Source organism: Engraulis encrasicolus, chromosome 13 (assembly GCF_034702125.1).
Source record: "Engraulis encrasicolus isolate BLACKSEA-1 chromosome 13, IST_EnEncr_1.0, whole genome shotgun sequence".
Lineage (NCBI taxonomy): Eukaryota > Metazoa > Chordata > Actinopteri > Clupeiformes > Engraulidae > Engraulis > Engraulis encrasicolus.
Window position 1 is genome coordinate 9,191,844 of NC_085869.1, and position 13,384 is coordinate 9,205,227.

Sequence of the window (13,384 nt, forward strand, 5' to 3'; positions counted from 1 at the left end):
ACAACTCACACACTGTCTTTACAAATAGGACAAATAGGAAGAACTGTTTTTTCTTTAACAATTGCCATTGCTTTGTTTTGACACTTTTTGCCCAGTCCGACAGCAATTTCCCCCTGCAAAATATTCTTTTTGCGTACAAATTACAGTGAGAAAAAAAAACAACAAAAAAACAGCCATTCACTTCTCATAGCAATATCATGGCAATTCAGACTAAAAAAATGCAGTGTTACAGTAATACAACACTTAAAGAGTACTTAGGGAGGACCAAAAGGACCAAAACTCTGAAAGTGAATCTCTAGATCAGGAGTGAGGAACCGTTTTCATTCGAGGGGGAACTTCACATTTTTTTAAAAAAGTCCTCCAAGGGTCGTACTATGAACACAAACCAGCATTTACCCCTGCACTTAAGGCCTATATTGAAGGCGACCACCTTTACAACAGTCCCCACCTTCACTAGGTCCCCAAGAAGCATTCTATGACTGGATGGAACAAGGTGATTGTATTGCAACTGTAATTTCTAAGATTTTGTGACAAAAAATGTGAAACTGTATAACATTAAAGTCATATCGGGGGCCGGATAATACAGCCTCAAGGGCCATAAATGGCCCCCGGGCCATAGCTTCCTCACCCCTGCTCTAAGTCAACAAAGCAATTAGTTACTGTGTACTCTGGACAGTGGAAACAACATACTTCACAGTAAAATCCAGTGTCAGTACTCATCCCCATCCTCATCTTCTTCTCAGTACTCATCCCCATCCTCGTCTTCTTCTCAGTACTCATCCCCATCCTCGTCTTCGTCCCCCACACTGTCTGTGCCCACCTCCTCGTAGTCCTTCTCCAGGGCGGCCATGTCTTCTCTGGCCTCGGAGAACTCGCCCTCCTCCATGCCCTCTCCCACGTACCAGTGTACGAAGGCCCTCTTGGCGTACATCAGGTCGAACTTGTGGTCCAGGCGGGCCCAGGCCTCGGCGATGGCGGTGGTGTTGCTCAGCATGCACACGGCCCTCTGCACCTTGGCCAGGTCTCCACCGGGCACCACGGTTGGAGGCTGGTAGTTGATGCCCACCTTGAAGCCAGTGGGGCACCAGTCCACAAACTGGATGGTGCGTTTGGTCTTGATGGCAGCAATTGCAGAGTTGACGTCTTTGGGTACCACGTCGCCTCTGTAGAGCAGGCAGCAGGCCATGTATTTACCATGACGAGGGTCACACTTCACCATCTGATTGGCGGGTTCAAAGCAAGCATTTGTGATGTCAGACACGGACAGCTGCTCATGGTAGGCCTTCTCAGCAGAGATGACTGGAGCGTAGGTGGCCAGGGGGAAGTGGATACGTGGGTAGGGCACCAAGTTGGTCTGGAACTCCGTCAGATCCACGTTCAGGGCTCCGTCAAACCTCAGGGACGCGGTGATGGAGGAGACTATTTGACCAATGAGTCGGTTGAGGTTGGTGTAGGTTGGGCGCTCGATGTCAAGATTCTTGCGGCAGATGTCATAAATGGCTTCATTGTCCACCATGAAGGCACAGTCGGAGTGCTCCAGGGTGGTGTGGGTGGTCAGGATGGAGTTGTAGGGCTCCACCACTGCGGTGGACACTTGGGGTGCGGGGTAGATGGCAAACTCCAGCTTGGACTTCTTGCCGTAGTCTACTGAGAGGCGCTCCATCAGCAGTGAGGTGAAACCAGAGCCGGTGCCTCCACCGAAGCTGTGGAAGACCAGGAAGCCTTGGAGGCCTGTGCACTGGTCAGCCTGCAAAGGAGAAAATCATTACAGTGTGTATAAGAGCAGCCAGTGCAACACCAAAGACAATTGCTATGCAGACTACGATGCAAAAATGATTACATAAAAACAAGCAAACAAACACACACAGACAAATAAATCAAAGAATAAAGTGAAAAAACTGCTTTTTGAAAGAAGCAGTTTTCCAGTTTGTCTACAGTCAGAACCATTTAAATTTTCCTCCCTTTCCCTCACAGTCCCAGTCTCCCGGCAGGTCGCCCGCAGGACAGTCGCTGGGAGCGCATACCACCAAGGGGAGAGAGCAGTCTCTCTGCGCAATAGCCTACATTTCGCACTTAGTCAGTGTGGACTACAATGGCACTTACACAAGGGAATGAACTTATACCTTCCAAAGTATTGAACTAACACTGCAAAAAGAATTCAGCAATGCAGTGTACTTTTTGTCCCACTCTCACATAGTTCAATTACTGTACCGTAACTCTGCAAGATGTACTGGGCAGAAAGGTAATCTAAATCAACCGTAGCCATAACACTTAGCGATAATTATAATAGCGCTGCTGCACATCAGCTATAAGAGTAATGGGCTATGAGATTTCTCTTCTTAGCTTAATTATCAATTCATACTCAATTATCAAGTCAATATTTACACCATCACTACTACCGCTGCCCGTGTGACGTCTCTGCTTACACCACGTCACTGCCTTGAACACGCCTCTACCAAGGACGGTTGGAAATGCTCAGTTGTGTTTCCAGAACAAGTGGGTGGAGATCCCTCTGTAGCGGGATTGAGCAAGCTCCTGGCCCTACTGTGTGTAGCTGAGCCGAAGGCGTTGCGTTACCAGTAGGGCGGAGCCCGGCTACGATATGCAGTTTTGTGAGTTTTGTGAGAGCCTGCACATCTCGAAGGTTTCTTTTTCAGCAGGTGCAGCTCTTCAGGGTACTTCAGTCATCAGTTTACACAAGGAAGGGCATGACACTGCTTCTTCACGGTTCACCACTTTTTTTTTTTTTGAAGCAGTGTGACGCTCTTCCTTGTGTAAACGGATGACAATATAGAGTTTTGACATGGGCCTTGTGTGCGCCTCAGTCCTGACATGGGCCTTGTGTGTGCCTCAGTTTTGACATGGGCCTTGTGTGTGCCTCAGTCCTGACATGGGCCTTGTGTGTGCCTCAGTTTTGACATGGGCCTTGTGTGTGCCTCAGTTTTGACATGGGCCTTGTGTGTGCCTCAGTTTTGACATGGGCCTTGTGTGCCCCTCAGTTTTGACATGGGCCTTGTGTGCCCCTCAGTTTTGACATGGGCCTTGTGTGCCCCTCAGTTTTGACATGGGCCTTGTGTGCGCCTGGATGCATGTTGGGCATGTGGGAGAGGTTTCCACCCACCAGTTTGCGGATGCGGTCGAGCACAGAGTCGATGATCTCTTTGCCGATGGTGTAGTGCCCGCGGGCGTAGTTGTTGGCAGCGTCCTCCTTGCCAGTGATCAGCTGTTCAGGGTGGAAGAGCTGGCGATAGGTACCCGTCCTCACCTCATCTGAAAGGAAGAGGGGTTAAAGTGCAACACTTGTTATTGGACTAGGAGTATAACTAGAAGCAAACCTCCGCCAAGGCTACGGGGTCACTGATGCCATAACATCTACACGCTGTGGAATCCTGTGCCTAAAATATAACTTTAAAAATCCCAGATCACCACCAAAATGTAATTACTTGTTCCTTTTGTTCTTCCCAACAACTCAACAAAATGTCATCAAAATATATTCCGAATTTTGGGTTTGTAAACAAAAAGACGTTTTACAATATTCAGTCTTGCTCCAAGATTTATGTAAAAACATGACACACATATACATACACAACACATATGCACATTCAGTATTAACAATGTACCCTACCCATAATACTACAACAGCCTACTGTACATTACTGATGTAGTCCTGTTCTTATATTGTTTACATCTTACTAGTGGTGTCAACAATGATCGATTCTGCGATCGATGCGGGGCATGGACGATCCAGAATCGATCCGGCAAGTTCCAGAATCGATCCGGCAATTTTTTTAAGTTTCAATTACTTCCATGGATATTTCGGGAGCAAATGAATGTTAAATTAAATAAAAGCACTTCAAAACATTGCAAGACTGATACAGACTGATACAGACTGATACAGAAAACAAGACTGATTAAACATTTGCTTTGCTTTCAATAGAAATGTAATGCATTGCAATGCATTGTAGAATTGAATCGGATTGGATCGGATCGGATCGTATAGAATCGAATCGAATCGCTACCTCCCGAATCGTGATCGAATCGGATCGTGAGGGCAGTGCTGATCCACACCACTACATCTTACCAATCACGGTGGGTTCCAGGTCCACAAAGATGGCGCGTGGCACATGTTTACCCGCTCCCGTCTCGCTGAAGAAGGTGTTGAAGGAGTCGTCTCCTCCTCCAGTGGTTTTGTCGCTGGGCATCTGGCCGTCTGGCTGGATGCCATGCTCCAGACAGTACAGCTCCCAGCATGCATTGCCCATCTGGGCGCCGGCCTGGCCGACATGAACTGAGATGCATTCACGCTGCAGGTAGACAGGCAAAGGGAATGAAGGGGGAGAGAGAGAGAGAGAGTGAGAGAGAGAGAGAGAGAGAGAGAGAGAGAGAGAAATAGAGAGAGAGAGAGAAAGAAAGAGAGAGATAAGCGAGGGATAGAAATAGAGAGAGAGAGAGAGAGAGAGAGAGAGAGAGAGATAGAGAGAGAGAGAAAAGGAATATTGTGCCATTGATATGAGTAACATATGAAAGGATGCAATTTCAGATGAGACAATCAGTGACTTCCCCACCCCAGATTACATGTAAATAAAGAAGGATGTTTTTCACCAAGTGCCCATTGTGTTTCTACAAAGGCTTTAGGGACACTTCCCTGAATGAAACACAACTGCCTCTATCCTCTGTGTTGCACTGAAGTCTAAAATAGGTATTTCCCATCATACAATCTAAATAGTAGCTGAACCTAAGCTCTTAATCTTACAACTAAGTACGGTTTGTATGCACAAATGTTAGTATGCAAGATTACCTTAAAAGTCTTTTTGAGAATCATACAAAAATAATATACTGCACCACTTAATATTTGCATGAAGTAATGTTTTAACTGGTTTTCCATGAGCAAAAAAAACTACTTTTCCAAACCATCGCCCAGACACATAAAACATCATTTCAAGCTTAAAGGCCAGTTTAAAGGCCAGTGCTGTTTAAAGGGACCCAGAGCAGCGGTGTTGAAACCTTACCATGGTGCTGGCTGGCTGGCTGGCTGGCTGACTGGCTGGCTGTCTCTCCTTTCCAATCCGACGTCTAGGGGTCCGGGATGAAAGCAGGAGTGTTGTGCTGTGGGGCTGCCTCTGGTCTTTTATACGCCGCTGGTCTCCGACACCTCTGTATGTAAGGAGAGAAGAGGAAGAAGAATCAATCCTTCTCTATTACTTCCCACTGCATGTAAGCCGACAGAGAGAGAGAGAGAGAGAGAGAGAGAGAGAGAGAGAGAGAGAGAGAGAGAGAGAGAGAGAGAGAGAGAGAGAAAGAGAGAGAAAGAGAAAGAGAAAGAAAGAGATAGAGAAAGAGAGAGGGAGGAAGAAGGAGAAAAGGGGAGTACAAAACACGAGAAGGAGGTCAGAACCTCCCAGCCACGAGGGGATAAAGCACATTGTCATGGATGACATATAGAAACTCAGCAGCCAAGATTGGGCCATATTCTCCCACATTTATTCCCCCTCACTGTCTCCTCAGGACTTTTGGTTCACAAGGGACTTTTGTTTTGATGTTTTAAAAAAAGAGTTTTTGAGAGACAGCTGTTGAAACACAAATATCTGTAGATGTTCAGCAGAGTAAGCTTGCTCCCTTTGCTATGAATATTTTGTTGTGATAACACAACTGCTCCTCAATGTTCTAAATAATGTCTGTTCCGATTAATCTGTCCTTGTCTTAGTCTGTCTGCAGGCTCCTGGGAGAGGAGAGATTGCATAGGAAACTGAACACCAGGGTCCTTGATAAAGCACCTTTGTTCACCCAGCGACCGGGAGGCTGCAACACTAGCTTTCCTCTTCACACCATGAGATAATAAAGAAAGACAAAGTAGGTGACACTGGCGACCAAAACTCACTTAACACCCCAGGTCATATTTAGTGGTTTTATAGGATCGTAACACTGATCCGTAACTGGAGAGTTTGAGGTACTTTTGTAGACGCGGCTTTTTGTTTTCTACCGTGTGGGCATTTGGGGACACTTTAAAGGATGAATGGAAGATTAATTGCAATGTTTTTGAGTTTTTAATATATTTTGTTGGCTGTTTGGTTGTACTGTATTGTGAGTTGGTTGTCTGTTTATGAGGTCATTTGATATTGTGAGAAGGTCTAGGTCCATTAAGGAACACACACACACACACACACACACACACACACACACACACACACACACACACACACACACACACACACACACACACACACACACACACACACACACACACACACACACACACACACACACACACACACACACACAAATATGCATTATCACCAGAGATTCTTTAAGTATATAGAGACATGCCAATGTAATAGGTTGCTATGGGCACCAGGTTCCGGTCTGCCTAAAGGGGCGTGTCATAATACTCCTAGCATTGAATAGAACAGTCCTTAGGTCTGCCTAGGTCTGCCTAAAGGGGGATTTCCCCCCCTCCCCCTTGCAATAATAGAACCCGGAAACAATGGGCCAATGGAACCTCTCTCTCTCTACTCTCTCTGTTATCACGTCTTGTCACGGGGCCCTTTCTCAACATGATAAATGGTGACTTAGTGTAGTAGTAACACCTTTGGCCACAAGCAAACTCTTGTCTTGATGAAAGCAATGCCTTAGGCGTCAGACATACCAAAGCCGAACGGAACGGACGCGAGACGAACGCGGTCTTTCTGCTTAGTTTCGGCCGGTGTGTTCTACTCTGCCTTTCACACTGACAGCGTCGGCGTGCGCAGCCAGTCCTGTTCAAAACCCTCCACACAGCCAAAGCTAGCGTGCTACTTTGGCATTTATTTGAATGGGACAACGCTGGTCGCCGGCGTGAAAAATACGCTCGAGTTCTATTTCCCAAATGCAGTGCGGAGCGGAGCCGGCTCCCGCGCCGCTGACGCCCGACTACTGCCGGTTGGTGTGAAAGGACAGATATGTTTCAATGTATTTTCACCAACGCCGGTAAAAATCGCATCCGTCTCGCAACGCTTTACCGCCCTAGTATGTAAGACCCCTTATGTACACTCAGATCATCTTCACTGCACGACACTGTTACCTTACACCCACAGATGCCATAATGTACTGTAAAGAAGGTGCATGTCTCTCAGCACGGTTTCATGGAGTAAACCCAGAAGCTACATGTCTCTTCACAGAAAAGAACAGAGGAAAAGATCAGTAGGCCTATATGAAGAGTTCAGATGCAACCCCCCCTAAGTTCCATTTCAGAAAATAATCTTAATTCATTTTTATTTAATACAAAGCTATCAAAATTGATTTTTTTTTAAATTTTATTCATGTAATATAACTATTTATATGTATTATCAAGTACATGAATGTAAACCAAACCAACAACGGGGTTCTCTAAAAATATAGAAGTGCAGGTCTTCAGAAATGGAGTTAGGGGATTTTGCATATGAACTCTGCATCTATAGAAAACTGGAGTAAACCCAGAAGCTGCATGTCTCAATAAAGTAAAGAACAGAGGCATGGATCAGGTAGTACCTACAGAAGACCAGCCCAACAGGAAGAAGAACAAGAAATCGTTTTTCTTCAGAAATTTCTTCTTCCATCTATGACTTATGCTAGACCCAGTCACTATGGACCTTACGCCTCTAAGAATCCTGGTCCTAACCTACATTGACCTTATGACTCTACAATCTCCTTCTATCTCTTCTCTTCTTCATCTGCCTTCCTGCCATCTCTGCCTCTCCTCTCTTCCTCTCCTTATAAATCCATCTCTAACAATATTGTTTTTTTCCCATTCGTTAAGCACTTTGAGTTACATCCCTTCTATGACACAGAGCTATACAAATGCAATTATTATTATTATTATTATTATTATCTTCCTCTTCCTCTTCTTCTTCTTCTTCTTCTTCTTCTTCCTCTTCTTCTTCCTCTTCTTCTTCTTCTTCTTCTTCTTCTTCTTCTTCTTCTTCTTCTTCTTCTTCTTCTTCTCCTTCTTCTTCGTGATGTAGGAGACCTTCCAAACTTGAGTTTGTTTTATTGTTGCAGGTGTGCTCTAGTAATGTCTCGTGGCAGGTGTTATCTCGCTGTTCAACAACAGATGACAGTGCATATAAACTAACTGCTCACCTACTGACCTTACACACACACACACACACACACACACACACACACACACACACACACACACACACACACACACACACACACACACACACACACACACACACACACACACACACACACACACACAGTAAATATTGTGGTGTTAATTCAACACTTAAACAGTTCATTTAAGTCCAAATGATGTCAAATCAACTCTCCAAGTGTTAAATGAGCACTGCAGAATTTACTGTGCACACACACACACACACACACACACACACACACACACACACACACACACACACACACACACACACACACACACACACACACACGCACACACACACACACTCACACACACACTCACACACACACACACTCACACATGCACGCAAACACGCATACACAACTACTGTATGGCCGAGTTTTTGTTTAGTCTTACAACTTCAATGGCCCCTGATACACTTCGTCTACAGATGAGTGTGAGTGTAACATGATATGAGCTATGAGCTCAACATTGTTTTACACAGCAGGGGGAAATGTTTGACTTTGACCTCATAGCACCATATTTAGCCACACCCGCGGACGCGCACGCATGCACACACACACACACACACACACACACACACACACACACACACACACACACACACACACACACACACACACACACACACACACACACACACACACACACACACACACACGAGCCCTATCTCACGCACCACGAAAATTAATCTATTTTTTTCGTGAATACTTCACGAAATGAGTGAGATACGGTTGCACACACACACACGCACACACACACACGTACACACACACACACACACAGTGGTGACAGGCTATGCGAACGGCAACAACCTCTATGCAAAGACATAAATTCAGGTATGATAAGATATGAATCAGTACTGTCCAACCAGGATGGAGGACCTCCCTCTGACTCATCAAGTCTGAACAGAGAAGTGAAGGGGAAAGATTCAGAGACGGACTCTTGTTTGTCTTTAATTTGGATTGTTGGTTGAATTGTTTGTAACTTTGTAACTTGGTACATAATGAAATGGTAATCTTCTGAAATTGAAAGTTGATTGGCTAATCGCATTTTTACTTGAACTTTGTGAGTAAATCAGCATTAGGAGATGGCTTCTGCATCAAAAGAGGACTTCACCTGTCCTATGTGCTGTGACATTTACACGGATCCTGTCATAACGATGTGTGCTCACAGTGTTTGTAAGACCTGTCTGCTGAGGTTCTGGGAGACCAAAGGAACCAAAGAATGCCCGGTCTGCAGAAGAAAAGTTTCCAGGGACCCACCTCCAAACCAGGCTTTAAGGAACCTGTGTGAGGCGTTCCAGAAAGAGATCAGTAAGCGAGCTTCAGCAGGGCCTGAGGTGCTCTGCAGTCTGCACAGTGAGAAACTCAAGCTCTTCTGTCTGGAGGATAAACAGCCCGTGTGTCTGGTGTGCAGAGACTCAAAACTACACAGAGGTCACACCTTCAGTCCCATTGAGGAAGCTGCAACAGACATGAAGGTAAAGCTGATGGAATGGCACTAAAATGACAATATGTCATTGTCACATGAAAACTATGCCAGACAGTAAATATACAGTAAATGGATCTATCAGCATGCTGACAAATGGTTACACTGCTACTGTTACGGTGTATTGATGTATATTTTGTGCATTTAAGGAAGAACTCAAGATAAAATTGAAACCAATGACAAAGAAGCTAAAGACATTTGAAGATGTTAAGCTCGTCTGGGAACAAACTGCAACACACATAAAGGTGAGATATTTAAAAACATCAGATATAAACTTGATTCACATTAACTTGTGGTGTGGATGGATATAGTCCCATAGCATACTATGTCAAAAGACATCTGTGTCCAAATAGTAACTCATGTTAGAGATTAATATTAGCAATTTACCAAATAGCTACACACATAAAGGTTAGGGCTTCCGCACACCGGCTCCGACAAAGTGCTGCGCACTGCTCAGCTAAAATTCGATTCCATTGTTTTCAATAGAACCACGCACACTGGCGCCGATGTCCGTGGACATTGGCCGATGTCGGATAGCAATTAGAGACAAGTTCTATTTTGTTGGCGCCGCCTATTGACTATCAATGCAATGTTCATGTGAAATTGGGTTTGGGGGTCCGAATTCTGTCGGAAGCAAAAGTGCGCCGCACTTTGTCGGAGCCGGTGTGCAGAAGCCCTTAGACATGTACATACGGTGTTCTAATTAGGGTATGGATGTAGTCCGATACCAAATCTCATCTGTGTCCAAAAAGTAACTTGTGTTAAGTGTGCTATTAGCAATATATTTGTATGTTTTTTTGTATCACATATTGTAATTACACTGTTAGCCTATCAAAACAATGTCATGTCATGTTCTGTATTCTTTGTTAATCCAGACTCAGGTTCTCAACACAGAGAAGCAGATCAAGCAGGAGTTTAAGGATCTTCACCAGTTTCTACGAGATGAAGAGGCAGCCAGGATAGCTGCACTGAGGGAGGAAGAGGAGCAGAAGAGTCAGATGATGAAGGAGAAGATTGAGAAGATGAGCAGAGAGATCTCATCTCTTTCAAACACAATCAGAGCCATAAAGGAGGAGATGGAAGCTGATGATGTCACATTCCTGCAGGTGAAATAAATATGCTGTCATACTTCATGTTATTAAATAATAATTGTATAGGCTATAACAAATTAAAGACATTCTTTTATATTTAGGGCAACAAAAACATCATGAATAGGTAAGTGTACTTCTTGTCTCTTGTCTCTCCCTCTCTCACACCAATGGTCCTGAACTCAACCTCACAGCAGCTCTGACTCTTGACATTTTATTGTAGAGTTCAGAGCACATTGCAGGATCCAGAGAGGCTTCCACCTGGAGCTCTGATCAATGTGGCAAAGCACCTCGGCAACCTGAAGGTCAGAGTCTGGGAGGAGATACAGGAGATTGTTCAATACAGTGAGTACACACACGCATGCACGCACGCACACGCACACACACACACACACACACACACACACACACACACACACACACACACACACACACACACACACACACACACACACACACACACACACACACACACACACACACACACACACATGTGCATGGCCATATCGTCCATTCTATGCATACAGTATTTTCCAGCACCAACCTGTATGAACATGAAAACCTTTTGGATTTTGGAGAGGGTGTGATCTAAGGAGCCAAACACCCTATATCAGTTGTGCATAATTATTATGCAACTTTCTTTTCCTCTGGGAAAATTGGCCACAAAATAAATCTGACAAGCTCTGAGAAGTCTAAACGATTTTGAATTTTGAGGGATGTGACTGTATTGAAATTGACAAGACGACACATTTTCAGATCTGCTGTTCATGACAGACTTTCTACGATGATTGATCTAATCTAAAAAAAATCCTTAACCCTATGTTGACTACAAATGTGTCTTCTGAAGGCCTAGGCCTAGAGCACAGCAAAATATTGAAATAAAATGTTGACTGACTTGCCGGAAGACGTCCCCCTTTCTCATCGAGTCTGAACGGAGAAGTGAATGTGATGTGAAGATGTGGCATCATCTAGTGCTAACGACAATTGGTTAAAAAACTGTGAAAAAACATGTAAGGCATGACTGCTGTGGAGTGTGACAATAAACCAGGTGCGTGATCTTACTCTCTGCAGCCCCTGTGATTCTGGATCCCAACACTGCACATCCACGACTCATCCTGTCTGAGGATCTGACCAGTGTTACACGTGGTGTTAAGGAGCAGCTTCCTGATAACCCAGAGAGATTTGATAAATATGGTGGTGTGCTTGGCTCTGAGGGCTTTTACTCAGGGACACACTGCTGGGATGTGGATGTTGGGGAGAATACATGGTGGATCGTGGGTGTGATGACAGAGTCTTTCCAGAGGAAGGGAGACCCCGCCTCAATGAGTGGACTGTGGTTTTTCTGTTATCAGTCTGGCGATTGTGCAGCTTTCACCACACCCCTGCACCCCACTCTCTTAAGCGTGAGGCAGAAACTCCAGAGGATCAGAGTGCAGCTGGACTGGGACGGAGGGAAGCTGACATTCACTAACCCCGATAACAATACACACCTACACACTATCGAACATACTTTCACTGAGAGAGTGTTTCCCTACTTTGACATTGGCCCTGAGTCTGAGCTCTCCCCACTCAAGATGTTACCAGTGAAGGCCTCACTTGCAAAGTAAATTGTGCAGTGTTCATTTAGCACTTACAGAGTAGGAGTGACTCTCTAAGTATTGAATAAACACTGCAGCACGTATACCATGTAGTACAGCACAGGTAGATATGGACAGCTATGGCCTAGGCTATATCAGGGGTAGGCAATTAGGTTTGGTCGGGGGCCGATATTTTTTCTGACAAGGGCGTCGCGGGCCGGCCATGGTTTTCTACTGGTTAAAAAGTTGTTCTATTTTTTGTATTGGCCTATATTAGAAATAAATGCAATTAATTTAATGTAATTTGTAAAGCATTCTTCTATGTACTGATAATGTAGAGGTTTGGTCTTGGTGAGGAAAGTGCTCTAAAGTTCTTACGCTGATACTTCTCCGACCCAAAGTTGGTGTTTCCACTGTCAGTGTCCATGAAATTGAAATTGATGGTGGGCCAGATTTGACCCCCGGGCCGCTAATTGCCTACCCCTCTATGGTTAAGGAAATGGGCTTTAGTACAGAGAGTTGCAGGTTTGAATCTTACCCTTCCACTCCCCACACCTCCATCCACAGCTGAAGTGCCCTTGAGCAAGGCTCCTAACCCCACATTGCTCCAGGGACTGTAACCAATACCCTTGCTTTGGATACAAGCGTCCACTAAGTGCAATGTAATGCAATGTAAGACATCTATGACCAGGGTAATTATGAATGGCCAGGGTAATTAAGTATTATTAAGCATTCTGAAATTATGTGCGAGATCAACGTGGGAGATCGATTAACTGGGGATGGTGTGTCTACATCTAGCACAACTACATTTATCTTATGCAGTTGCGGTCCGATTCGAGCCTAATGTTGTTTCATGTTAGGGGTCACAGGTTAGTATAGGTCTGTTTTAGGGGTGACATGCACCGTGAGGCTCGAATCGGACCGCAACCTCGTTAGGTAAAGTACTTTGTGTTGGTTGTAAACAGGGGTTGGTCACATGATCCCCAATTAATCGAGCCCCACGTTGATCTCGCACAACGTTATGATGTGTTATGACTGAGGTGTTGGAGTATTGTTTTTTAGTACGTTCCCATACATGGTGGAGGGACTGCTGCTTTGCCTTATTTTGTACT

The 13,384-nt window shown here is 44.8% G+C and overlaps 1 protein-coding gene and 1 pseudogene across 1 annotated transcript; one reads left to right on the forward strand and one right to left on the reverse strand.

The window, feature by feature from the left end:
• Positions 1–769: 769 nt before the first annotated feature.
• LOC134460658 (tubulin alpha chain-like) lies at positions 770–4,298 on the reverse strand. The gene is made up of 3 exons (XM_063213018.1): positions 4,082–4,298; positions 3,122–3,270; positions 770–1,747 (listed from the first exon to the last, which is right to left on the reverse strand). The coding sequence occupies exons 1-3, from the start codon at positions 4,260–4,262 to the stop codon at positions 770–772; spliced, it is 1,308 nt and encodes a 435-aa protein (XP_063069088.1). The 5' UTR covers positions 4,263–4,298.
• A 4,908-nt stretch (positions 4,299–9,206) lies between these two features.
• On the forward strand, positions 9,207–12,333 carry LOC134461525 (zinc-binding protein A33-like; annotated as a pseudogene).
• Positions 12,334–13,384: the final 1,051 nt, after the last annotated feature.

Bases quoted from the DNA above. Each gene is read 5' to 3' on its own strand.
- LOC134460658 (XM_063213018.1), bottom strand. From the start codon at position 4,262: ATGGGCAATGCATGCTGGGAGCTGTACTGTCTGGAGCATGGCATCCAG. The intron at 3,271-4,081 runs GTAAGATGTAGT...TCTTCCTTTCAG, and splicing joins CCTGGAACCCACCGTGATTG to ATGAGGTGAGGACGGGTACC. The intron at 1,748-3,121 runs GTGGGTGGAAAC...TCTCCTTTGCAG, and splicing joins TCGACCGCATCCGCAAACTG to GCTGACCAGTGCACAGGCCT.